The 26,396-nt window shown below is 51.7% G+C and overlaps 1 protein-coding gene across 1 annotated transcript; it reads left to right on the top strand.

Moving 5' to 3' along the window:
• On the top strand, positions 1-25,618 carry ITGA11 (integrin subunit alpha 11). The gene is made up of 28 exons (XM_030955142.1): positions 1-105; positions 912-1,003; positions 1,274-1,388; positions 2,603-2,730; positions 3,278-3,426; positions 4,396-4,540; positions 5,242-5,407; positions 6,353-6,423; positions 6,871-7,015; positions 8,639-8,787; positions 9,708-9,848; positions 10,565-10,768; positions 11,438-11,568; positions 12,082-12,248; positions 14,098-14,234; positions 15,123-15,233; positions 15,409-15,494; positions 16,421-16,622; positions 18,514-18,612; positions 19,794-19,870; positions 20,726-20,815; positions 21,935-22,025; positions 22,132-22,245; positions 22,841-22,927; positions 23,386-23,496; positions 23,963-24,058; positions 24,333-24,446; positions 24,672-25,618. Exons 2-28 carry the CDS (start codon positions 953-955, stop codon positions 24,741-24,743), a joined length of 3,249 nt encoding a protein of 1,082 aa, XP_030811002.1. The 5' UTR covers positions 1-105; positions 912-952; the 3' UTR covers positions 24,744-25,618.
• The last annotated feature ends 778 nt before the right edge of the window (positions 25,619-26,396 follow it).

Below are 26,396 nucleotides of genomic sequence, written 5' to 3'. Positions count from 1 at the left end.
TGGTGGGAGCTCCCTACGAATCCAACGGGCAGCAGAAAACCGGAGACGTCTACAAGTGTCCGGTGCTGAGTGACAACCACGGAAACTGCACCAAGCTCAACCTGGGTACGGCATTCCAGTCCCTGACATCCCAAATTATCCCTGGAAAACGGGATATTGGGAAGGGATTCCTCCCTGGGAAGGTGGAAGTCCCAGAGAAGCCCCTGGATCCCTGGAAGTGCCCAAGGCCGGGTTGGATGGGGCTGGAGCACCCTGGGGTGGTGGAAGGTGGCAGTGGATGGGCTTTAAATTCCCAAATTATTCCATGATTCCCATTTTGCTTCCCAAAGGGGGAGCTCTGGCTCATGGGGAGCTGTTTTCCAGAGGAACAGTTGGATCAGGATTTGGGACGCAACTCAGTGACCAATCCCATTTAGGATTGACAGGGCTGTGCTGGGGGCTGTTCCCAAATTCTGGGCTATGCCATGGGAAAAACAGGGATTCCCTGGGAATCCAGGATGAGGAGCTGAGCACTCCGAGGGGTTTCTTCCTCTCCAGCTCCCAGCCTCATTTCCAAAAAAAATTTCCTTCCTTGGTTGTTCATCTAGGAAAAAACCCAATTTTTCCAAGTTTTTTCTTACCTTCCAAAAAACCTGGAATAAAGATACCTCTCCAGCACACAATTCCCATTTCCTCCAGAGATTCCAGGGGACATTTGGGATTTCCCGGGAATGTCCCTGATCCCAGCCTCTCTCCCAAGTGCGTGTGATGTTGGGTTTTCCAAATCTTTTCTCACCTCCCAAAAATCCCCAAAACCCAGAGTTACGCCGGCAGAGATTGCTCTCCAGCACACAATTCCCGGTTGCTGTGGGGATTCCGGGGGACATTTGGGATTTTCTGGGAGTGTCCCTGATGCCAGCCTCTCTCCCAAGGGCGGGTGACGCTGTCCAACGTGTCGGAGCGCAAGGACAACATGCGCCTGGGCCTGAGCCTGGCCACCAACCCCAGGGACAGCAGCTTCCTGGTGAGCAGCATGCCCGGGAACGTGGGCTGGGAATCTGGGAATGTGCGCCGGGACGGGAAGGTGTCGGGAGGTTCCTCTCGGTGGGTTTTTGTTTATGGAATGTAGGGAGATTTATGGGGATTTATTGATAAAATGAAATAAAATAAAATGTAATGTATTAAAATAGAATTAAATGGAATTAAATTAAGTGGAAAAAATAAATTAAAATAAAGCACATCCACGGGAACGGGATCCTTCGAACCAAATCCCGCTTTTTTACCATTTTTTTAGGCCTGCAGCCCCCTGTGGTCCCACGAGTGTGGCAGCTCCTACTACACCACGGGAATGTGTTCCCGCGTCAACTCCAACTTCCGCTTCTCCAGAACCGTGGCTCCGGCTCTGCAGAGTGAGGACCAAGATCCCCGCTCCCATCCCCGCTCCCATCCCCGCTCCCATCCCCGCTCCAATCCTGTCTCCAATCCCATTTTGGCTGCACAAAACAGAGCCCTCGTTGACCAGGAGTCAAACATGTTGGAATTTGGGAATTTGGAGCTGGGATTTTGTTTTGGAGGGTTGAAGTGAAGTTTCCTGCCTTTCCTGGAGCTGGGAAGGATTCCCACAAGTCTGTCCTGCTCCTGGGAGCTCCTCATCCCATGGGATGTGATTGCCCAGCTCCAGAACCCCTCTGGTGTTGGTTAATTCCCAGGGCAGATGGGCTGGGAAAAATGGGATCTGGGGGAGATCAAGGCAGGAAAGGCAGAACCCACCACCAAATTCCCAGGGCATAAACAGGGGCTTGGAAAAATGGGATTTTTGGGATCAAGGCAGTAAAGGCATCATCGAATTCCCAGTGTCACTTCCCTCATTATGTTCCAGCCCTCGCTGCAAAGGATAATTGGGATTTTAGGGAGTTTTAGGAAGTGTTTATTTAATGGGATGCAGGGTCGGCTCCTCTCCCTGATTCCTGGGATGGGATGGAGGAACACATAGAATCCCAGTGATCCATGAGTGACTCCAATCCATGGATTCTTTCATCCATTAAAAATTGTAGGGTGAAAGAGCAGCCGATAAATCTCTGAAATCCAGGATCACCAAGGAACGCTGTAAAACACCAGCCAGACTGAGATGATCCTGAGCAATTTTCCCCACTGGAAAAAATCCTCAAATCCTTCCTGCTCCGGCTGCAGAGCCGAGCCCTGGGGTCCCCTCCAGGGTTTTTGGCTGCCGAGGATTTCATGGGAAGGGAGGAAATGCCCGCCTTGCTTTCCATGGCAGGGCTGGGAATGACTCAGGGATCAGGAACGGCTCTGCGGGAGGAGCGGAGCCGGATCCTGCTCCTCTTTGAAGTGTGGAATGATATTAAATGGGATCAAATTCCAAAGCTGAATCCCAAATGATGCCGCTGAGTGTTATTCCTAGGAAGTGATCCCATCTTTTCACAGCAGAGAGGATTCCTGTGGCTTCTCCCCACCTTGCTGGAGCCCAAAGTTCTTTCCCAAACGATTGAAATCAGATTTTTTTTCCCCAAGAAATCCTAAGAGGACGTACCTGGCTGGAAGTGAAGCCATAAATCTGCCCCTTTGCAAGAGGACGTTTAATAAATCCCTGGATTTTCCACAGGATGCCAGACCTACATGGACATCATCATCGTTCTGGATGGATCCAACAGCATTTATCCATGGGTTGAAGTCCAGCACTTCCTGATAAACATCCTGAAAAAGTTTTACATCGGTCCTGGACAGATCCAGGTGAGGCCCTGTGTCATCCCAGGGCCATTCCCAATGTCCCTTTTCTGTCAAGCTGCTGGAATTTGTCCAAATATTGGGATTTTCGACTCATCCCATGGGAAGAAAACGCTCCCATTAATGTCCCTAAGTGAGCTATGGAGGGATCCCACATCCCAATGGGAACAGGGAGGATGAAATCTCATGGAAAGGAGCTCTCCATGCTCTTGCTCTGAGTAATCATGGGTTGATTCAGGCAGGAATTTGAGCAGGAATATTCCAAATTTTCCAAAACAACCCAGTTTGGTCTCACCTGGAGATGCTGTGGGTCCAACCTGGGACAGTCTGGCACATCTGGATCCCTCCAAAACTTGGGAGCAGAGCAGGGGGGAGAGCCGTAAAATTGGGAATTAATAACGACCCCATGGAGGGAAATCTGTGCGATGGAATTTCGAAAACAATGAGCGTAGAGAATTCTACCCGTGGCTGGCGACTCCGGCGGTTGACAGCGCTCGTGGCGGGCAGGACCTCGGTCTGTTGGCCTTCCTGGTGCCATTGCCGTCGTTCCCAGGTGGGAGTGGTGCAGTACGGAGAGGACGTGGTCCATGAGTTCCATCTGAACGACTACAGGTCCGTGCAGGACGTGGTGGCGGCCGCCAGCCACATCGAGCAGCGCGGGGGCACCGAGACCAGGACCGCCTACGGCATCGAGTTCGCTCGGTAAAACCCCTCACGACCCTGCTCCCATCCCCAGGAAAACCTCCAAATCCCCGTTTTTTCCCCATCCTTCCCTCTCCCTTTGTTCTCCTTGCTGCTCTAGACTGGGGGAATCGCCAGGGTTTGTAGGAAAATGCGATTTGGGGGGAGCTTTGGCAGTGGTGCTTCCCAAAATTGCTCGTTTGCAACTGGGGCAGGCTCTGGAATTGTGGCCTCTCCCTGGAAGACCCCAGGGAGGAGCTCCCAGCCCCCAAATTCAGCCCCAGGTCCTGGAGCTCTCCAGGAAATCTCTGGAGAGTCCCCAGAAGCTCAGGACAGCTCCACCTCCTCCCTTTCCTTTATAAATCCCTATAAATCTCCCTACATTTCATAAGCAAAAAAAGGGACAAATCCTTGCCCTTGTATTCCTGCTGGGAATCATGGAATTTTAGGCTGGAAAAGAGGTCAAAGATCAAGTCCAGCACTGCCAAGGCCACCACTGACCATGTCCCAAGTGCCACATCCATGTGGTTTGGAAATCCCTGCAGGAATGGTGATTCCAGCACTGCTCTGGGCAGCTTGGAAAAGTTTTAGATGGATCCTGGCCAGATCCGAGCAAGGTCCTGAATGATTTGTGTCACACAGAGTCCACAGCCCTGCTCAGTGTCCCTTTTCCATAAATATGCTGAAATTTGGGATCGTGCTTTGTCAAAATCATGGGATTTTGGGAGGGCTGGATAATGGATGAAGAAATTTTCCCCCACAGGGAAAGGCCCCATAGGCCACAGCCAGAACTCCGCTGGCCAACTCCAGATCCATTCCCTCACCTGATTTTGCTGAATTATGACCTCTTTCCTGCAAAAAGTGGGGAAATCCACATCCCAGAGCATTTCCCGAGGGTTCCCACACCCCGCCCGGGGCGGGCTCGGTGGGCGGCGGAGCCCCCGCGCAGCTGGCGGGGCTGAGCAGCCCGGGGCATCTCTTCACTTGCAGCTCGGAAGCGTTTCGGAAAGGTGGCCGGAAAGGGGCAAAGAGAGTAATGATTGTCATCACAGATGGAGAGTCCCACGACAGCCCTGACCTGGAGAAGGTGATCGAGGACAGCGAGAGGGACAACGTCACCAGATATGCGGTGGCGGTGAGTGACGGGACTCTGGGGGTCTGGGAGCCCTGCAGAGCGTGGTGGTGCTCCAGGAATCCCGAATCCCATCCCCACTGCTCCTGGAGCATTCCAAGAAGTCCTGTCCATCCCCACCACTCCTGGAGCATTCCAACAGGTCCTCTGTGCGCTCCAGCAATCCCAAAGCACCAGGACAGCCCATCCCCACCACTCCTGGAGCATTCCAAGAGCTCCTGTCCATCCCCACCACTCCTGGAGCATTCCAAGAGCTCCTGTCCATCCCCACCGCTCCTGGAACATTCCAAGAGTTCCAAGTGCTGCTCTTGGGATGCTCAGCTCAGGATTCAGCTGCTGGAGCTGGTGCCGGGATCAGGGACAGGCAGGACCCCAAATTCCATGAGGAATGCCCATCCAGGAGGAATTGCAGCGGTTCCTCTGTTTGTTCCCACAAAGCGGTGTCAGATCCGAGGATGGGGCTTCTCCCACGTGGACAGCCCAAAGGGTTTTGGGATGGTTTTATCCATCCTGGGAAAATGGCCCAGAGGAGCTGCTGGCCCCCCATCGCTGGAGGTGTCCAAGGCTGGACAGGGCTTGGAGCAGCCTGGGGTAGAGGAAAGTGTCCCTGCCCATGGAATGGGATGAGCTGTAAGATCCCTCCTATCCCAAACCACCTGGGAATTCTAATTCCATGAAAGTCTCGCATTTTGTTCCCCAACCAGGTCTTGGGTTATTACAACAGGAGAGGAATCAACCCCGAGGCCTTTCTGAACGAGATCAAATTCATCGCCAGCGACCCCGATGACAAACACTTCTTCAACGTCACCGACGAGGCGGCCCTCAAGGACATTGTGGATGCCCTGGGAGAGAGGATCTTCAGCCTGGAAGGTGAGGGATGCTCCTCCCCGGCACATCCCAGGGCTGCAAATGTGCTGATCCTTCTTTTCCCCGAATTTGGACAAGGCTTCCGCAACATCTCAGCCCAAAATCCTGCTTGGAGCATCTTCAGATTTGAGGAAATATCTTTATTTGGAGTGGTTGTGTCCCTCAGATATCGGGAGCAGAGATCCCTTTTCCAAAGGACACACCTCATTCCAGCCAGAGGAATTCTGGTGGCTTTGATTTTTCCTTTTTATAGAAAACCTTTGGAGATTTGGTATGGGGGGAATTTGGGCGTCGGTGTCTTCCTCATCCATCAAGTTCCAGGGCTGTAAACAGGAAAGCCAACACACAGGAGCTTCCCGGGGTGCCAGACATCAGGAGATTATGGGAATAATTTTGGGATTTCGGGTTTATTGGCTGAAATGAAATATCAGGAAATATTTCTGTCTTAAATGTCAGCTCTTGTGACAACTTTGTCACCCTCCCAAACTAAATTTATCCGAATTTCAGAGGAAAAATGCAGCCTGGAATGAACAATTGGAACAGAAGATGGAGGGCCTGCACTGGGAGTGAAACATCTTGAATTTGGGGGATTTTGGCTCAAACCAGCTCATAAACTCCCCACAAGTTTCCCAGTTTTCTCTGTCCAGCCTGGCGCTTCCCTGTGGAAGTTACCCTGGATGAGGAATTCCCTCAGTTGGAATTACGAAGCAAAAACCTCCAAATCCCCAGTTTTTGGTGACCTTGCAGCTCTGCAAGGGGAGAACTTGCATCCCAGCAGAGCTCCCAGACCTCCTGACAGCACGAGGTTGTGGAATTGGGGGATTTAGGGAGAAATGGGATCATCAGGAGGATGCGGAGCTGCTGGAGCAATTCCAGAGGAGGCCATGGAGCTGTTCCAGGAAAGCAAAACTCTCCATTAAACACAAAATCCCTTTTTTTTTGTTTAAGGAACCAACAAGAACGAGATCTCCTTTGGACTGGAAATGTCCCAGACTGGATTTTCATCCCATGTTGTGGAAGTAAGAGGGGAAATGTGGGAATTTTTTTGTTGTTGTTGTTCCTGCCTTGTCCTGTTTATCACCCCCCGCTCCAGGTGGGAGACTGGGATTTGGGACAATTATTAATTACAGAGTTAAATAATTAACACGAGGACAAGGAATTGCTGCTGGGTTATCCCATGGGAAAGGGAGGTGTTGGGAGACCCGAGCATCCCTTGGGATCTGCAGCAGATCCTCCTGATGCCATGACCTCTTGGGAAGGACGTGCTGGGATGTCCATGGAAAAAGCTCTTGGGAATTCACTGGGGAGGAAAAAACACATTGGAAAAACAGGAATAGGGTGGAAGTGTCATTCCAGGAGTTTTAAAACCCTCCAGCATTCCAGGTGTTTTTGGTCTGTGTGGGATCAGAGGGATGGGATTGCCTCCACCTGGGAAGAAATCCCACCAAACTGCTGTATTCCCACAGGACGGGATCCTGCTGGGAGCAGTGGGAGCCTACGACTGGAACGGAGCTGTCCTGAAGGAGACCAGCAGTGGGAAGGTCATCCCTCTGCGGGAATCCTACCTGCAGGAATTTCCAGAGGAGCTGAAAAACCACGGGGCCTACTTAGGTGGGAAAGCTGAACGAGGCCGTGCTGCCACATGGGGGAAGTTCAGGATTTTATCCTTAAAAAAGGAGGAAGCACGGGGTGTTGCTCACGGGAGAGCTGTGGGATGCAGCACAGGATCATCCTCACCTGGGAAGAGCCCGGCTCCGACCCCGGAGCGGGGCACAAATGGGATTTAAATTCAGGAGCAGCCGAGCCGGCGGGTGATCCGCAGCTTTTCTTGGAGTGCTTTCAAAGCTCCGATGGAATTTCATGCCTAGGCAGGAAATACCTGCTGGGTTAATCCATTCCATGTGCAGCCACTGCAGCTCTGGAATAAAAATATCAGCCTGGGTTGAGAAATGCAGCCTCTCCTCAGAGGTGGGGCTGTCCCGTGGAGGGGAGAGAGGTGGGATTCTGTGGGATCAGCGCCTCAAGGATCTTCCCTGGGAATGGGGACACGTGGATCATCCGTGGGGTGACAGCAGAGTGTCCCTCGAGCTGGATTGGCTATGGGTGTCCCATGGGAATCCCTGTGGGAGCTCAGCTGGGCTCTCTTTACCACTGCCTGGAGTGAGAAATCCGGGAATATTAAGGAATGATGATGTATCCTGCTGAGGAGCAGCCTGAGGGGCTCAGGGCTGGTGGTTGGTTTAGGAATATCCCTCCAGGAGGGGCATTTTTGGGAACCCCAGGTAAGGCTGGTGAGCAGCGAAAGGGATCTGAAAATCCATGAAGATACTCAGAATTCAACTGGATGTGATCCCAGGGAATGTGATTCATTTTCATGCTTGGCCAGACTTTGAGTTCCATAGAATCTCAGAATTCTGGAATGATTTGGGTTGGAAAGGAACTTAAAGCTCATCCCATTCCATCTTCCCCTATCCCAGGTTTCTCCATGCCCCATCCAGCCTGGGATTGGAACATTCCAGGGATGGGGCAGCCACAGCTTCTCTGGGCACCCAAATCCACTTCTAAGGATTTCATTGGAATTTAAACCTGAGCCTGAAGTTTCAGGAACCTGGACTTGGGGTTGAAAATTGGGATTTGCCAGCCCCAGCTTTATATTCCTACAAAATCCCATCTGCAGCCATGGAAGTGCCGCAGCCCAGGGGGTGATCCCAGCAGGAAAAAGGGATTGCTCAGGGTCACTGGCTTAGGCAGGGTTATTTCCATCAGGAGGAATGGTTTTGATGGATTCATGGCTTTTCTTGGACTGGGAATGTTGACATGAAGCACCAGGAAAGCTTTTCCTGCGTGGTGCTCCCGGAGCAGTGGGAGCTGCAACTTCCCAACACTCAGCACCTCAGAGTGTCTGTCCAACTTGATGTGAGCCATGAAATAAAACACCCACAAGTCTGGGAATTGCAGGAATTGGAATCACCTTCGATAAAAGAAGGATTTGCACAGGAAGTGGGGATCAGGCAGTGCCAAAACTCCCGGCACAGCCCCGGCCGTGGCAGCACCGGAGCGGGCGGCTCGGAGGCACCGGGGTCCCTCTGGGTGATTTCATCTTTGCAAAAATCCCGGTTTTTAAGCTTCCCATTTTTGGGAGGCGGCCAGAACTGTGTCAGCAGCTGGGGGCTAATGGAAAGCAGAGCCCGGGAGCAGGCAGGGAGTTCTCACTCCGTGTCCATCCCTTTCCAGGTTACACCGTCTCCTCCGTCGTCTCCACCAAGCACGAGCGGATCTACGTGGCGGGAGCGCCGCGGTTCAACCACACGGGCAAGGTCATCCTGTTCACCATGCACAGCAACAGGAACCTCACCATCCACCAGGCCCTCAAGGGAGAGCAGGTAATTCCAGCCGGGAATGCCGTGCCGCTTTTCCCCCCTGGAAAAATCAACCCTCTCCCTTGGTTTTCCCATGTTGGAACGGCTCGGCAGCGCCGCGTAGCCATGGATGTGCTGGTGTCCTGGTTTGGAAGGACAGGTGTCTGCTGAGGAGGGCAGGGCCTCCCTTGAAATGGAAAATGTAAACCCTCTCCCTCCAAATTATTATAATTTTGAAATTAAGGAGCTCTCAGGCAAAGATATGGGAATAGGAATAGCAGTTCTTTACCAAGAAAATTAAAAATACAAATGCAATAGTACAGAAAAGAAAACGAACCACTGCCAGAGTGAGAGCAGGAGCTGCTCCCTGTGTGTCGGGGGGCACAGCCCCATCCCATGGGGGCTCAGCCCTCCTGCAGTGCCAGCTGTGCTGCTGCTGGAGCAGGGATCCTGCACAAGGGGGGAGTTTTCCTCTGCAGCTCCAGGGCTGCTGCAGATGGGCCTGGTGTTCCCCTGGCAATGCAGTGGGAAAGGCTCTCTCGGTGTCCCAAACCTCAGATTATACCCAGGTGGGAATGCTTGGCTCCTCCCCTGGGCGGAGCATCTCCCCATGGGATGATGGAATTGGATCAGCCATGCAGGGACACTCAGTGGCCATGGACAGAAGATAATTAATAATTAATGGAACAGAAGATAATTAATGGCCCACTAACATAAGAGATCTCCTGGAGGGAGGATTGGCTGTGGGAGAGATAAAGAAAACTGCCCCATGGACAGCAGAGAACTGCCCCAGCTCTGACAGATGGTGACAGAACACACAGCCCCATTTCCAACCCAAGACAGCCGGTTGTGGCAGCATCCTCAGCGGCTGTGGCAGGGCTGGGATGTCCCTGTGGATCCAGAGGGATGGTGGCATCATTCCCACCCCGTCCTGTCTCCCCCAGATCGGCTCCTACTACGGCAGTGAGATCAATTCCCTGGACGTGAACGGCGACGGCGTCACCGACGTGCTGCTGGTGGCAGCGCCCATGTTCTTCAGCGAGGGCAGGGAGAGGGGCAAGGTCTACGTGTACTCCCTGCACGGGGTGAGTGACACCTGGGGACATCACTGGCACATCTGGGTGCTGTCATTGTGCCTGTGTCCCCTGGTGGGGTCTCGAGGGAGGGGGAGAATGGGATCTTTGCCACATGGGAATGTCCCTCTGGAGAGACCATCTCCAGCCCCGCGGCATCCTCCAAACCTGCTCCCTCCAGGGAGAGATCAGAGCCCCTTCCAGAGCCTAAAGGTGCTTCCCTGTGGAAGTTGCTGCTCTGGATGAGGAATTCCCCCAGTTGGAATTATGAAGCAAATAAAATCCACCTGGAGCATGGAATCCCTACACCCAAAGCACTTTATTATTTATGGAATTGTTATTGTCGTTGTTAGTATTATTAATAATAATGAAATTTGTATTTATTATATAATTTCTTATGAGTATGGGATGTTTACTATTATGGAATTTATATTTGTTATGGAATGTATTATTAATATGGAATTATTATTGTTATTACTACTACTACTATTACTATCGAATTATTTATTTAGGGTGCAAAGCAGATGTGGGGCTGGCTCAGGGGGGGCACAGGGCTCCTCATTCCCCAGGGATGTGCTCCAAAATCCCCCATCCCTGGGAATGCTCCCCCCTCCTTCCTTGGGGAATCCCTCCCACATCACCACGCTGTTCGCTTGATGCTTTCTCCTCTTCCCAGCCTTGCTGCTGATGCTTTGGGAATTGTCTTCCTTCCTTTTTTTCCTTGGCAGAGCCTCTTTGTTCCCAGCGGAGCCCTGGTGGACCTCCAGAGTTACCAGAATTCCCGTTTTGGCTCCTGTATCGCCGCCGTTCCCGACCTCAACCAGGACTCCTACAACGACCTGGTGGTCGGGGCCCCTCTGGAGGACGAGCACCAAGGAGCCATTTACGTTTTCCTGGGATTCCAGGAGACCATCCTGAAGAAATACAAGCAGGTGGGCCTTCCCCGTGCTTGGTTTTCCTCGTCTTTCGTGGGAAAAATATAATTTGTCCCTGTTTTAAGGACAAATTCACACTTGGGATTTAATTGTTAATCATTATGGCCAGGTATTTCCTCTTTTGAGGCATCCAAGACAAAATGTTGGAATTCAAGCATTGGAAATCAGTGGTGGAGTCCCCATCCCTGCTGGAATTCAATATGTGTGGATGTGGCACGTGGGGACACTTTGTGGTGGCCTTGGCAGCCCCGGGGGGATGGTTGACTCCACAATCTTGGATGGTTTTTCCCAGAATTATTCCATGGAATAGTGGGGAAAAGGTTTGAATTAGAGGCAATGTTTAGCAGTCATTGCAAGGGATTGCTATAGATGTATTAATTATAATTTTTTTAATTTATTTTTCTTATTTATTTATTACACTTTTGATAAATGTTAAATACGCAGGGTAAATCCAGTAGCAACCTTGGATGGTGTCTTCAAAGAGAAATTGCTCTCGAAGCAAATGCTCTCTCTTTTCCAAAGAGAAATTCCCTGGAAAACCATGTTTAGCATGCTCTCTTGGAACGGGGGATTTTCAGCGGCGTGGCGGAGTCAGCCTGGCAAAGCCTTGGCAGGCAGGGATGCTCCTGCTGGAATCCAGCCTGGATTGCTCCCATTCCTTTCCAGCGGATCGCGGCCGCCGACCTCGCTCCGGGCCTGATGTATTTTGGATGCAGCATCCACGGGCAGCTGGATCTGAACGAGGACGGGCTCGTGGACTTGGCCGTGGGCTCACTGGGAAACGCCGTGGTGCTCTGGTGAGCCAGGGATCTGTGGTGCCCTCTCCCTCTTTCCTCTGCCCAGATCATGCCAAAATTTTTCCATGAAAAACTGGTATCACAACAATCTGAGACGTCTTTCCTGAATAACCATCCCCTGTCCAACGGGGCTGTGGGATCTCAATACCCTCAGGCCCTAAAATGATGCCAGGGTTCATTTTCCATTGAGTTTCATCCATAGTTCTCCAAAAGTTCCAAATTCATTTGTGGGGATTTGCCCAGGCTCCTTCTGCTCTGGTTTAATTAGAGCAATATTTTCAAATATTAATTAATGAATGTTTGGAGAGTCCCTTGAAGCTGTTGGGATGGAGGGTGGCTGTGCCCACCCGAGATGGGTCACCCTGGGCTCTGCTTGGAGAGCACCTTCGGTCTTCCAACCTTCTGCAAAAAGGAGGGAAAAGGAGTGAAAAAGGCAAACCTGGAGCTGTGGGAGACTCCAGGATGTCCCATCCCGAGCCAGAGCCCATCCCATGCCCTCTCCCCACCCTGCAGGTCCCGCAGCGTGGTGCAGATCAACGCCAGCCTCCGCTTCGAGCCCCCCAAGATCAACATCTTCACCAAGGACTGCAAGCGCAACGGGAAGGAGGCCACCTGCATGAGGGCCTTCGTCTGCTTCACCGCCCTCTTCCTCTCTGCTCACTTCCAGACTGCCAGCGTGGGTAAGGACCCCAATTCCTGCCTTGCCCAGGTCTCCAGCCCCATGGAAAACCCAACTTTTGGGATGGAAAGTGTCATGGTGTTCGCAAGGGGTCTTAGGATGAGGGAAGAGACGAGGAGCTGACTCCATGTTTCAGAAGGCTGATTTATTATTTTATGATATATATTATATTAAAACTATACTCAAAGAATAGAAGAAAGGATTTCATCAGAAGGCTAGCTAAGAATAGAAAAAGAATGCTAGCAAAGGCTTGTGACTGACCGAGACAGTCCGGACAGCTGGGCTGTGATTGGCCATTAATTAGAAACATCCAACATGGACCAATCACAGATGCACCTGTTGCATTCCACAGCAGCAGATAATCAATGTTTACATTTTGTTCCTGAGACCTCCTAGCTTCTCAGGAGAAAAAATCCTAAGGAAAGGATTTTTCATAAAATGTGTCTGTGACAGGAACCCACCCAGGAGCTCGGAGGAGCTCGCGTGTCCATCCGCCACTTTGGTGTCACTCACGTTTGTCCCTGCCCCGGCCGAGTCTCTGGGTTCTGGTGGATGTTCTGCCAAAGAAACACCCCCAGGATAAATCCCACTTCATCCCTCACCTACCCCCTGGGCTGAGCTCTCCTGGGATTTGCCTTTCCATGCTCCAAGTGACGGGAATGTCACCCCGGTGGGACAGGAGAGGACGTGCCCGGCCCGTGTTCCGCAGGGTTCATCCATCCCTCTGCCTCCCACTGCAGCGGGACACATCTGCCGGCCAGATGTGCATTTTCCACAACATCCCAGAGAATCTGGAGCTGGCCAGCCCTCCCGTTAAACCCCTGGATGGAGCCGTGACCCCGAGTGATCCCCGGCGGATTCCCGGGAGTCAGCGGAGCAGGGAAGCGATAGCGGCTCGGCCCCTGCGAGCCAGCAGCAAACGCCGTCCAAGGAAAATCAGCATCCAAAGCCAAGGAAAAACTCCCATTGCCCAGAGCAAGGGTTTTGTTTTGTGCCGTCAAATACAGCATTTTTATCCCTGCTGCTGTCCCTGTGGGATAAAATCTGAGTGGGATTTCCTTATTTATTTGATTTTACCTTTATTTCCCCTGGAAATAAAGAGTCAGCCCCTCTGCTCTGGAGCCAGGCTGGGAGAGCTGAGGGTAGCCAGCCAGGAAAAGAGAAGAATCCAAAGAAAGCTCAGAGCACCTTCCAGGGGCTAAAGGAGCTCCAGGAGAGCTGGGGAGGGACAAGGGATGGAGGGACAGGACACGGGGAATGGCTTCAAGCTGAAAGAGGGACAGATGGGATATTGGGAAGGAATTGTTCCCTGGGAATATTGGGGGGGAATTGTTCCCTGGGATGGAATTCCCAGAGCAGCTGTGGCTGCCCCTGGATCCCTGGAATGTCCAAGGCCAGGCTGGACAAGGCTGGGAGCATCTGGGACAGTGGAAGGGGTCCCCGCCATGGCAGGGGCTGCAGTGAGATGAGAGTTAAGGTCCCTCCCCAAACCATTCTGAGATTCTGTGGTTCTCTGAAATCCCTGCTTGGTTGGGAATCTCCAGTTGCTTTCCAGCAGCAGTGCAGGAAGCAAAGGATCTCCATAAATCATCCAGGTGAGGGGTGAGCTCCAGCTCCTCCAGAGCAGCACGGGAACACTTGAGAGGCAAACAAATCCACGCCTGCACAGATTTTACACAGGGCCTTGCAATAATACATTCCCCAAACCCCTCACTTGGAGACGGGAAGCTTCTCTGAACTGCCTGGGACTTCCCTGGATTTCCCTCAGCAGGGAATGGGCCCTGGGGCCACTCTTTGCCCAGGGTTTGGGGCGTGTGGCCCCAGGGGCTGAGCTGGGCCTGTCCTTGCAGGGCTCAGCTACAGCACGACCATCGACGAGCGCCGCTACTCGCCCCGGGCGCACCTGGACGACGGCCGGGCGGCGCCGCGGGGGCTGGTGCTGCCCGCCGGGCAGGAGCTCTGCCACACCCTGCCCTTCCACGTCCTGGTGAGTGTGGAGCGGGAGATCCAGCATCCCTCGGTGGGAACGAGCCTCATCCCGCTGGATTCCTCCCGCTGGATTCCTCCCCGCCGGTTTGATGTGGTCAGGGACGGAGCTGCCAGCACGTGGCAGCTGCTGGGTCCCCAAGCGGTGACATCAGCCTCCACGCGCTCCGTTCCACCAGCCGTGTCCTCAGGGAGGGTGTGTGCTGCTCACCCCAGGGCCAGGCTGCTTTTCCTGCTCCAGAATCAGGAATGCCCGTTGTTTTTCCATCGGGAATGGAGCATCCCCGTGCCAGTCGCTGGTGGTGTCCCCCTGTGTTCCGGCAGGGTCCCACCCCGGGGTGCAGAGCTGGTGCATCCCTCGCTCGCAGGGAACAGCTGATGCACAAACCTGGCCAAACCCAAACATTCCCAGGGAATGAGGAGAATCTCATGGAAGCCAGGCAGGCCTGAGCTGCCAGACTGGCCCAGCCCCAAGCCCCGGCTGAACTGCCGTGAACTTCTGGGAAACTGGAGGCTGGAGATGGAGCCGGAGCTCGTGATTTAGCCCAAAAAAACATCTCCCTTCAGAGCATCCCTCTGCACCCTGGGGCAAGGCACGGGAGGAGCTCCTAGGGGCTTCCAGAGGGCACAGCTAGGTGGGACATTGGGAAAGAATTCCTGGCTGGGATGGAATTCCCAGAGGAGCTGTGGCTGCCCCTGGATCCCTGGAAGCATCCAAGGCCAGGGTGGATGGGGCTCGGACCAACTTTGGAGATGGGATCTGTTTTCTGTTACATTCCAGCCCTGGGCTGGGGCTGCAGGACAGATGTGTGACCTTTGGGGACACCCTGAGGGGCTGCCCCCGCCCAGGCAGCCCCAGGCTCCTCTCAGTGTTCTCTGTGTGCCCCAGGACTCGGCGGATTACGTGAAGCCGGTGACGTTCTCCATCGACTACGAGCTGGAGCACCCCGAGCACGGCCCCATGCTGGACGATGGGTGGCCCACCTCCCTCAGGGTCTCTGTAGGTAGCAGCTGACACCTCCCAAAGTGTCACCTCCCAAAGTATCACCTCCCTGGTGCTGCCTCCCAGGTGCCACCTCCCCAAGTGCCACCTCCCAAGGTTCCACCTCCCAAGGCACCAGGGCAGGTTTATCCCTGGCAGAATTGTCACCGAGCTGCTCTCCTTGTCCCCTCAGGTCCCCTTCTGGAATGGCTGCAACGAGGACGAGCACTGTGTCCCCGACCTGGTGCTGGATGCCAGAAGTGACATTCCCAGTGCTATGTGAGTAGGTGACCCAGAGCGTCCTCCAGGAGTGCCAGCAGCTGGGGGAGTCTCCAAAAATCTAGCCCCAATCTGCGTTCTGTAAATTCTGACATCACTGGTCCTTCATCCAAGGTTCATCCAAGCCCTCCATGAGGTGCTCCTTGGCACTTCTGAGCCTCTCCCGGCCCCCTGTCTGTGGTTTTTCGGGGAATCCACAAACCGGCGAATATTTGGTGCCATGGTGATGAGTTCCAGGGATACAAATCAGGAAATACCAGGGAATAACTGCAAGGCTGGCATTACCCACCTGGCAATTACGGGCTTGACTCATGGAAATAATTCCACACTGCAGCTCCGTGGTTACAGAGCTATTAAAGGTTGCATCCACAGGAGGCCCCGGAGCTGCTCCAAGGGCTGGAGCCCCTCTGGAGCCAGGCTGGGAGAGCTGGGAATGTTCACCTGGAGAAGGGAACAGTCCAGGGAGAGCTCAGAGCCCCTTTCAGAGCCTAAAGGCACTCCAGGAGAGCTGGAGAGGGACTGGGGACAAGGGATGGGGGGACAGGACACAGGGAATGGCTTTAGGTGAAAGAGAGATCAATGGGATATTGGGAAGGAATTGTTCCCTGTGAGGGTGGGGAGGGGCTGGGCTGGAATTCCCAGAGCAGCCGTGGCTGCCCCTGGGTCCCTGGAAGTGCCCAAGGCCAGGCTGGACATTGGAGCTTGGAGCCACCTTTGCTGTTGGCATGGGATCTGTTTTTTTCCCTACATCCCAGCTGCCCCGAGCGTTCCTAATAATGTCTGAGAAATCGTCACACCATTGGCCAAAAATCCCCAAATTATGGACGATGGGGAAAATCCCTAATTCCTCTTTCAGCACAGCAGGACAGAGGGGGAGAGCAGGGATTTCCGTGGTGGTAAAATCCCGGGAATGCCCCTTCCTGCAGGGAATTCTGCCGGAGGGCGCTGCGCAGGGGCGACTGCTCGGCCTTCAGCCTCTCCTTTGACGCCTCCGTCTTCGTCATCGAGAGCAGCAGGAGGAGGGTGGCCGTGGAAGCCGTGCTGGAAAACCGCGGGGAGAACGCCTACAGCACCGTCCTCAACATCTCCTTCTCCAGGAACCTCCAGTTCGCCAGCCTGATCCCCAAGGTGAGCTCCCGGGGCACATCCAGGCTTTTCCAGAGGTGCTGCTAATCCCAGCAGGAGGAGAAAGCTGCAGGCCAAAGCAGAGCCCAAATCTGTCTCCATCCCTCATAAATCAGAGCTGTTTATGGGCTCTGTTTCTAAGCACTTCCAGCTCTTTATTTTGGAAATACAAAAAGGTTTTGAGTTTTAAGAGCCTGAGCGAAGGTCAAACACAGAGGAAATTATTTCCCTCTATTTTTCTCCTGCAGTTGTTTAAAAATACTCCCTGCGCATGGCCAAGTTCCCGTCAGGAATGAGTTTTTGCAGCTGAGAAATAACTCCTGGAAGTGGGAGCTGATCATGGGAATGTGGCCACAGCTCAGCACCGAGCCGGGCGATGCCACCTCTCCATGGCTTTCCCTGGAGTGGTCCCCGAGTGCCCCAAAAATTTCACTGCCCCACTCGCTCGATCTTGGTGCGACTCCTCCCTGCTCCCAGCGAGGTTTGGGAATGTGCTGATGCTGCTGAGCCTTCCCTCACCCCCCCATGACTTCATCCCCGCCCGCAGATCCCATCTCCTTTGTTTTTCTCCGAGCTGTGCCAAAGGAAAATTGTGGGGCTTGCTGCCCACAAAATAAGAAAAATGCATTTTTTGGAGATTATTCCAAGCGAAGTGAGGGGAGCAGGGAAAATCCCTGGGATGGTGAGGAAGAGAAAGCACCGGATAGCAGTGGTTGTAGGGAATATTTGCAGCTGGTCAGGGAGGAGTCATGGATAACAGGCTCCTGTCTGTCCCTCCTTATCAAGGAGGATCCAGTGGGGATGGATATCTGCGTCTTATAAATAAAAAGTGCCTGTGGCCCCAAAAAGTCCATAATTTTAGCAGATGAGTGGGAGGAAGCTCCAGGGTGTTGATGGCGGCTGGTGCTGGGATATTCCGGCTCCTGGGTAGGACTTTTCCAGTGGCAGCAGCTCAAAATGACCCCTTGTGGGATAAAAACTGGAATAGCTCATCCTCTCATGGTGAGGATGGACACCACATCCCATCCCTGCCTGGCTGGAAAGGTGGAAGGGTGTTCCAGCAGCAGGAATGTCAGTGTTGAGGTGAGGGAATTCCAGCTTAGCTGGTGGCCATGCAGGATAACAGCTCATGTTATCTCTCAGTGCTTCCCAATGACTCCTCATCGTAGAAAAATCAGGAATGCCAGGAATAATCAGGTTTGTTCATTCACTGCAGTTAAATTCATCCACTGCTGTAATTAAATTCATAAAGAGGATTTACATCAGGAAACTGGGAGTTGCTTCCTAGAGATGCTCCTTTCCAGGAACATCAACAAATGCATGGGAAGGATTCCCAGCTCCAGCGAGCGGGGTGGGTTGGATGACTGGCTGGTTGCTTGCCTGGTCCTTTGGTTGGGTTTTGGTTCGTGCTTGGTTGGTGGTTGTATCCTTCCTTCATTCATTAGTTTCTTGGCCAGTGATTGATTGGAATTTGTTTGGATTTTGGTCATTGGTTGGTTGGTGTTTTGTTGGGTTTTGGTCATTCGTTGGTTGGGTTTTGGTCATTGGTTGGTTGCTGGTTGGTTGGTTATTGGTTGATTGGTTGGTCGTTGGCTCTTGTCGTTGGTTGGTTGGGTTTAGGTTGTTGGTTGGTCATTGGCTGGTTGGATTTTGGTTGGTTGGTGATTGGTTGATTGTCCATTGGTTGGCCTTTGGTTGGCCACTGGTTGGCCATTATTTGATTGGCCATTGGTAGGCCATTGGTTGGATGCTGGTTGGTCATTGGTTGGTTGGCTGTTTCCCCAAAGCCAAGGCCCGTTTTCAGCCCCTCGGGTGTTCCCAGTTTCCCAAAGAGCCGGGGCTCATTCCCGGTGTCCCGGACACTCCATGGACAGGACTTCATGTCCTGTTTCAGGATGACAGCGACATCAACATCGACTGTGCCAGCGACGACAGACACCCCACCAGGAGGGTGTGCAACGTCAGCTACCCCTTCTTCCGAGCCAAGGCCAAGGTAGGACATTCCCAACTTCCCACTGTGCTGTCACATGGACCTTCTGCCCCCAGGGTCACATCTGGGCAGCCCTGAGCAGGATTTTGAAGATAAACTTTTGGTTTATTCCCTTTTGGAGTTTGAAAGGCATCTTAGGGAAGCTGGGATGGTTGGGATCCTGCCCTGGTTCTCAGGAGAGCCCCAGAATCCAACTCAGCTCCTCCAGGTGACGGAATTTGCCTCAAATCCTTTGGAAAAATTTAATGTTGGCTTCAAACCATAGATGGGAACTTCCCTGAGCTGATTCCCTGCAGGATGAGGCTCCTTCCCTGCCTGAGAGGTTTTCCTTGCCCTGAGCTGCTTCTGGATCCTGCTCAGAGCCAGTCCAAGCTCTCCTGGGTGGTGACATCCTCCAAATCAGTATTCCCAGTATTTGGGATGAGCCCAAGTCAAATTTATAATTTTTATAAACCACAAACCCTTGGGAAACATCAAATTCAGGGTTCAGTAGGGAAAAGAATAGTGGGGAGATCCACTCAGGATCTGCATGGAATCCCACCTGCCACCCGTGGGAAAAGGGACCAACACAAGCAGGATCTGGAGATAAAATCTCCCCAGCTCCTGTATCCGTCTGAAACCTTTCCTGGATTATGATGGATGAGCCTCAGGCACCAGGCTCGGCTTTAAAGCTCCCAAAAATCCCAGTGGGATGCCTGTGGCTGCACGAGGAGCTGGCTCCCCATGACCTACGGGGTCGGGAATGCGTCCGTGGGCCATCAGGTAGTGCCGCTCCTGCCAAAACAAAGACAGGCTGGAAATGGAATTTTGGCTGCGGAGCCGCGGGAGCTTTAATATTCCAGTCAGCTGTGCCGGCCCAGACGGTTTGAGGTCACTGCAGATGTGACATTTATCACATTTATCCCGTTTTATTGGTGTTGGCTCTCTCCAGCTGCCTCCCCTTCCCGCCAATCCCGGGCCTCTGGAGGGATCTGCTTCCACAGGGAGCTGCAAGTAGCTCCCATCGCAGGGGCTGAGAGAATTCCTGCAAATCCTCTCTGCCTGGGAAGGCTCTGCTCAGTCCTGGTGGGATTGGGAATTGTGTGTCCTGCAGGGTCCCACACTGGCCCTGCTCAGCTTTCAGGATTTTATTCTCTGGGATGTTTTTCCCGATGTTTTTCCCTGTGTTTTTCCCTTCTCCGCAGGTCGCTTTCCGCCTGGATTTTGAATTCAGCAAGTCCGTCTTCCTGCAGAGCATGGAGGTCTACATGGTTGCCAGCAGGTCTGGGGATGCTTTCTCCCTCTGGAATCACAGAATCATGGAATGGTTTGGGCTGGAAAAAAAGGCCCATCCAGTCCCACCCCTTCCCTGATCCCAGGGTGTCCAACCTTGGACAATTCCAGGACACTTCTCTGGGCACCCCAGGATGCAGCTGGCTTTCCTTGGGATTCCTTCCTCCAGAGCCAGAGGTTTTCCATGGAATAACCCCATGGAGACCCACTTGCTGTGGGTTACCCTGTGCTCCCAAACCTGGCTATTTTTGTTTATCTGGGGATTTACATCCGTGATTTTTCCATGCCTGAGGAAGCTGCCGGGCTCTGCTGGATCTCCAGCCACTGCTGCTTTCTCATCCACGCTCTCACCACAAATATTTCCCAGGAAAAATATCTCCTAATAATTTTACAAAGTTCTTCTTACTCCCCGTTCCTGCACAGGTAAAGATTTCCCACAGGGAAATGTGGGAAATCCTGAAAAAAAAAAGGGAAAATCCTATGAGGAAAGGGAAAATCCTATAAGGAAAGGGAAAATTGTACAAGGGGAAAAATCCTACAAAGAAAGGGAAAAATTAAATCAACTTAATATTTATTAAATTATTAATAAATAATTAACTTAACTAAATTATTAATATTAATTAATTATTTTTTTGAATTTCACCAATTATTAGAGCAGAGGGGGATTGCCCTGCACCACTTTAAGCTGCTGGGGGTGACACCTCCCTCCGAATCATTTTAATGATTAAAATCCCAGAATAAAATCCTGCTTTGACCAAAATGCAAAAAAAGCTCAGCATTCCCAAAAAATATTCCCAGGGGGATTTGGCTGCTGCCTGACCCCCTGGCCCTGCTGCTGTTCCAGTGACAGCGAGGAGAAGGAGAGCACCAAGGAGGACAACGTTGCCCACCTCAACTTCCAGCTCAAGTACGAGGCCGACCTGCTCTTCACCAGGTGAGGGGTTTGGGTTGGGATGCGGCTCCTGGGAGGTCATGGATTGGGAAAACCCCTTGGGAAAACCAGCTGGGAGCAGCCTTCAAACCCAGGTTTAATTCGGGAATTTATTGAAAAAACAGGAGCCATGAAGTCAGGGAGAGATTTTTATAAAATTGGCGAGCTGTGGGGAGCTGGACTCTGCCGGTGTTTAAAGGCATAAATTTTTTTAAAGAGGTGTGAGGGTGAGTTTTTATGGGGAAAAAAAGGGAATTCTTGGAGGTAATAATGGCCATAACAGGTGTTCCCGGTGTCTGGGCCAGTGGCCATCCCACAAAACCATCGGAGGGAAGCTCAGCTGTGGGATGAGCGTGGAATCACCGGGAATTCAAGTCTGGGACAGCCAGGGATGAAGGCAGAGATAATTTAGGAAGCTGCTGATGGGAAAATCAGGGATCCCAAAGCACATTCCCTGGCGCTGCTTGCTGGAATTTTTCGGGGATTTTTCAGCCCTTCGGTCATTTTATATTTTCTACTCAGACGCCACAAATAAAATTCCTTTAATATTTAGGATTTATGGGGAGCGAGGGGATTCTCCAGTTCAGAATGAAGAGAAAACCTGGAGGGAAAGAAGAGCACAGAAAATATCAAATTTGGGAATTTTGCAGTGGAAAAGGAGGGAGGGAATTTGAAAGAATGTGGGGATTTGGGGCCATCACAGGTGCTCCCGAATGGGTTCCCACAGGACATTCCTGGCTCTTTTCCCGCCTCTCCAGCTGCAAAGCAAGGATTGATTTACCTCCTGTGACATCCAAACCTCAGCCAGGGCCTGGGATGGCTCTGCTTTATTAAAGAGGCGAGAAAATCCTGCAAAGAAAGGGAAAATCCTATAAAGAAAGGGAAAATTCTGCCATAAAAGGGGAAAGTCCTGCAAAGAAAGGAGAATATCCTATACAGAAAGGGGAAAGACCTGCAAAGAAAGGGGAAAGTCCTGCAAAGAAGGGGGGAAATCCTATAAAGAAAGGGAATATCCTATTCAGAAAGGGGAAAGTCCTGCAGAGAAAGGGGAAATCCAGCAAAGAAAAGGGAAAATTCTACAAAGAAAGGGAAAATCCTACAAAAAACCTCTTTGTCCCACAGGACGTCAAGCCTGGATTATTTTGAGATCAGATCCAACAATTCCCTGGATGGATCCAACCCCATCGGGCCCCCCTTCCACTGCACCTTCACGGTGAGCAGGAACCGGATCCCTGAGTTCTCCCAGATTTGGGATCTGCCCCGGGAGCAGGGATCCCCATCCCCTGATCCCAACACATCCCTCTGCTCTTCCCTGGCAGCTGCAGAACCTGGGATTCTTCCCGGTGCAAGGGGTGACGCTAAAGATCACCGTGCCCGTGGCCACCCGGGCGGGCAACCGGCTCCTGCTGCCCACGGAATTCCGGGCAGACCAGGTAGGACGGGATTGTGGTTTAGGGTGGGATTCCAGCCCGGTTTAGGGTGGGATTCCAGCATGGTTTAGGATTGAATTCTAGCCCAGTTTAGGATGGGATTCTAGGCCATTTCAGGGCGGCATTCTGTCCCAGTTTAGGATGGGATTTCATCCCAGTTTAGGATGGGATTCCAGCCCGGTTTAGGGTGGGATTCTGTCCTGGTTTATGATGGGATTCTAGCGTGTTTTAGGATGGGATTCCAGCCCACTTTAGGATGGGATTCTAGGCCATTTTAGGATGGCATTCTGCCCCAGTTTATTATGAGATTCAGGCCTGGTTTAGGATGGAATTCCAGCCCAGTTTAGGATGGGATTCTAGCCCATTTTAGGATGGGATTCTGCCCCAGTTTATGATGAGATTCGGGCCTGGTTTAGGATGGGATTCCAGCCCAGTTTAGAATGGGATCCCAGCCCTCCGGCCACATCCCACAGCGAGCCAAACTCAATCCCAGCTGCAGCAAATCCTGGAGGCTGCTGGGGATCTCTGATATGGGATGGTGGCACAGGGAAGCCACTGCCACAATTCCATGCTGGAATTCCATTGGCTTCTCCCACAGGAAAACACGACCTGCAGCATCTGGGGGAACACCACTGACTACCGGAGAACCCCGGCAGAGGAGGACCTGTCCCGCACCCCACACCTGGTACTCACCTGCATGGGGCAATCCTGGCTCCAGGATATCCCAAACAGGGAAAAACCTGGAATAGGGATGGCCCTTGGATGTGGGAGGGGCACACTGGAATTTTTTAGGACATTTTTAAGCCCTTCGGTCAGTTTATTTTTATTTTTCCTCTCAGCCACTGCAATTTAAGCCCCATTAATACTCAGGATTTATGGGGAGTGAGGGAATTCTCCAGCTCACAAAAATCAGGATCATTTTTTTCCAAGGGAAAACTTAGAGGGAAAGAACAGCACAAAACCCAGCAAAATTGGGAAGCTTGGAGTGAAAAAGGGGGAGAAAATTTAAAGAATGTGGGGATTTGGCCACACAGGAGGACGGACACATGGGATCCTCCCTCCCTCCCTCAGTGCCTGCCAGGGATGAATCCCAGTGGGATTTTCCCTCCTTCTCCAGCTGTGATCCCACATTTCCCTTTGCAGAACCACAGCAACTCCGACGTGGTTTCCATCGACTGCGAGGTGAAACTGGCTCCCAACGAGGAGCTGAACCTGCACCTGCGTGGGAATCTGTGGATGAAGTCTCTGAAAGCAGTGAGTGCTCATCAGAAAATGTGGATTTCAGGGAGAAATCCCCCGAAGGAACCCTCGCACCCCAAAAACGTGGGATTTTCCATCCAGGAAGCCTAGGAATGTATGGGCTGGTTTTTATTCCCAAAGCCACTTCTCCTATTGGATCGTGCATCCACGTTGCCTCATTATGGATTATTTAATTCCATTAAATTTGCATTATTAATTAATGCAAAGTTAATTCATCTAAAACCTCTTTTTTTGCTGTTGTTCTGCCCCACTCCCTGCCTGCCCTGCATCCTCCTCTCCCATGGATGCAAAGAGAATCCCTATGGATACAAAGCCATGGGGATGGGATGGATCCCGTTGGGAATGGGGGCTCCTTCTCCACGTGGGATGCTCATCCCAGCCCACGGGGATGGGATGGATCCCGTTGGGAATGGGGGCTCCTTTTCCATGTGGAATGCTCATCCCACCCCTCTCCGTGCAGCTGAAGTTCAAGGCACTGAAGCTCACCACGATCGCCGCGCTCCAGCGGCGCTTCCGGAGCCCCTTCGTTTTCCGGGAGGAGGATCCCAGCCGCCAGGTCAGCCCTGGGATGGGGGCACCCAGAATTTCGGGATGCTGCCACACCCTGCCCTGATCCCACTGGGAGAATCCCTGTGGATGGAGGGACCCAGGTCCGGAAAAACTCGGTGCAGCTGTGGCCGAGCTCTGATCCTGGAATCTCCGGATTCCGCAGGGAAAACTGAGCCAAATCCTTGGTGCAGCGTTCCCAAAGGGAAGGCTGCTCAGCATTCCCGTTATCCCCTTTTCCCTGCCATTCCTGCCTGGAATCCACGGTGTTTTCTCTTCTCCAGATCACGTTTGAGATCTCCAAGCCCGAGGAATCGCAGATTCCCATCTGGATCATCCTTGGGAGCACCTTTGGAGGTCTCCTGCTCCTGGCCCTGCTGGTCCTGGCGCTCTGGAAGGTGAGCAGCTTTTGGGGGATTTTTGGAGATTTTCATGTGTGGAGGAACCCTCTGGATCCGTGTCCAGCGCCCCACGAGCTCCTCAACACCACCAAAAATCCTCAGAACCTCCTCCAAAATCCCCCTTTCCATATATAAATGATATCCAGGACCGACTTCCAGCTGCTATCCCATTAAAAGCTCCTGGGATAACAGCGGAATTTTGTTTCTCTTCCCTCCCCACAGCTCGGGTTCTTCAAGAGCGGGAGCCGCCGGCGAGCGGCCGAACGGGAGCAGAATTCCCACGGGATGGAGTGACTCTGCCGGGGCCAGGAGCCCCCTCCCAGCTCCGGAGATTCCCGGGATCCCGAGGGATTTGGGGGCTGTGCTTGGCTTTGCAGCAGGATGACAGAACACTCCTTGTGGGACGGCACTTAAAAGCCATAAAAAACCCCCTCAAACCAAGTGAAAATTCCCCAAAAAACTCCTCGGAGGTGCTTTCGACTGGGATTGCATTAAAAAAAGACCTCAAATCAACCAAAAATTCCCCAAAAATCTCCTCAGAAGTTCTTCCAACTGGGATTTCACCAGGGTGGCAGCAGTGGGGACGAGGGGACACCGGTGTGAGGGGTCCCTGATGTGGAGCTGGAAAACTCCTTAAAATAAAAATATTATCCCCAAAAAATCCCCCATGGATTGCTCCTTCCCATGGCGGAGCTGTCGCAGATCCCGGGCTCTGCTGGCCACGGCTCTCAAACTGCCTTCGTTAACAGGAGTAATTAAGTGGAGGCGTTAATTAGTCTGAATGCACTGAATGAAATTCTTGTGATTTCAAGCACCTTAAATGCCAACTCTCCAGTGTCCGGCTGTACATAATTCTTCTAAAAACGGGAAGGAAAGGAGGGGGGGGATAATTAAAAATCCTGCCAAAAAAAAGAAAACCAAAAAACAAACCACAAACTTAGAAATAATTTTGAAAAAAATTTAAAATCGTGTAAAGAATTAATTAAGAAGCAGTTTGATGAGTTTCATCCCAGCAGAGCAGCTTGGGGAGCCCACATGTATCATACCTGTACATAGCTGGTGCCATGGAAATCATGGAATTTTAAGGGCAGGAATGCCCTTGGCATAGCGGAATTATTTATGCTAATATTAATTTTATGGAGAAGAGGGAAGAGGATTTTTCTGGATGCGGGGTGAGGTTCAGGACATACTGTTCCTGGTATTTTTTAAGGATTAAAAATATGGTATTTTAAAAATTCCTGGTGTCTGTTGCCTTTTTTCTGTGGATATGAGGGGGGCTGCTCTGGGACCAGGGGGAAGGATGGATCCTGGAATTTTTCCATCATTTATTTCTAAGGGATGTGAGGTTTTCCAAGGATGTTTGAAAGGGATGAGCAGTCGAGTGAAGTCTCTCTTTGGGAGATCCAAACTTGGTGTAAAATGGGATAAAAACCTTCCAAATCAGATATTCCATCCTGAGCTGGAGTGGGAATCCGGCATTTCCCAGTTTTTGATGGATTGAGAGCTCAGGGGTCTGGCTGGGGTGCGGGGAAACCCCGGAGAGCCCAACCTGGGATCTGGGAGCTCAGCCCCAGGGGAGCCCACAGGATCCTCCCTCCCACATTCCTGGCACATGGAGGGAAAGAGATGGAGAGCGGGCAGGAGGCGGCAGGATCCTTTGGGATTTTTACATTTTTTAATTTTTATTTTTATATATTTTTATATTTATATTAATATATATATATACACACACACACACTAAAAATGCATATATATGTATATATATGTATGTATAAAATATATATGATTATGTATATAATTAGATAAATTTTTATATATGTGTGTATATATGTAGGTGTATATATGTATGTATATATATGTATAAAATATATCTGATTATGTATGTAATTAGATATGTCTATACATATAAATAGTAATATATAAATGTATCAATATGTTTATATTTAT

Source organism: Camarhynchus parvulus, chromosome 10 (genome assembly GCF_901933205.1).
Source record: "Camarhynchus parvulus chromosome 10, STF_HiC, whole genome shotgun sequence".
Taxonomy (NCBI): Eukaryota; Metazoa; Chordata; class Aves; order Passeriformes; family Thraupidae; genus Camarhynchus; species Camarhynchus parvulus.
This window is presented reverse-complemented; position numbering and strand designations above follow the sequence as displayed.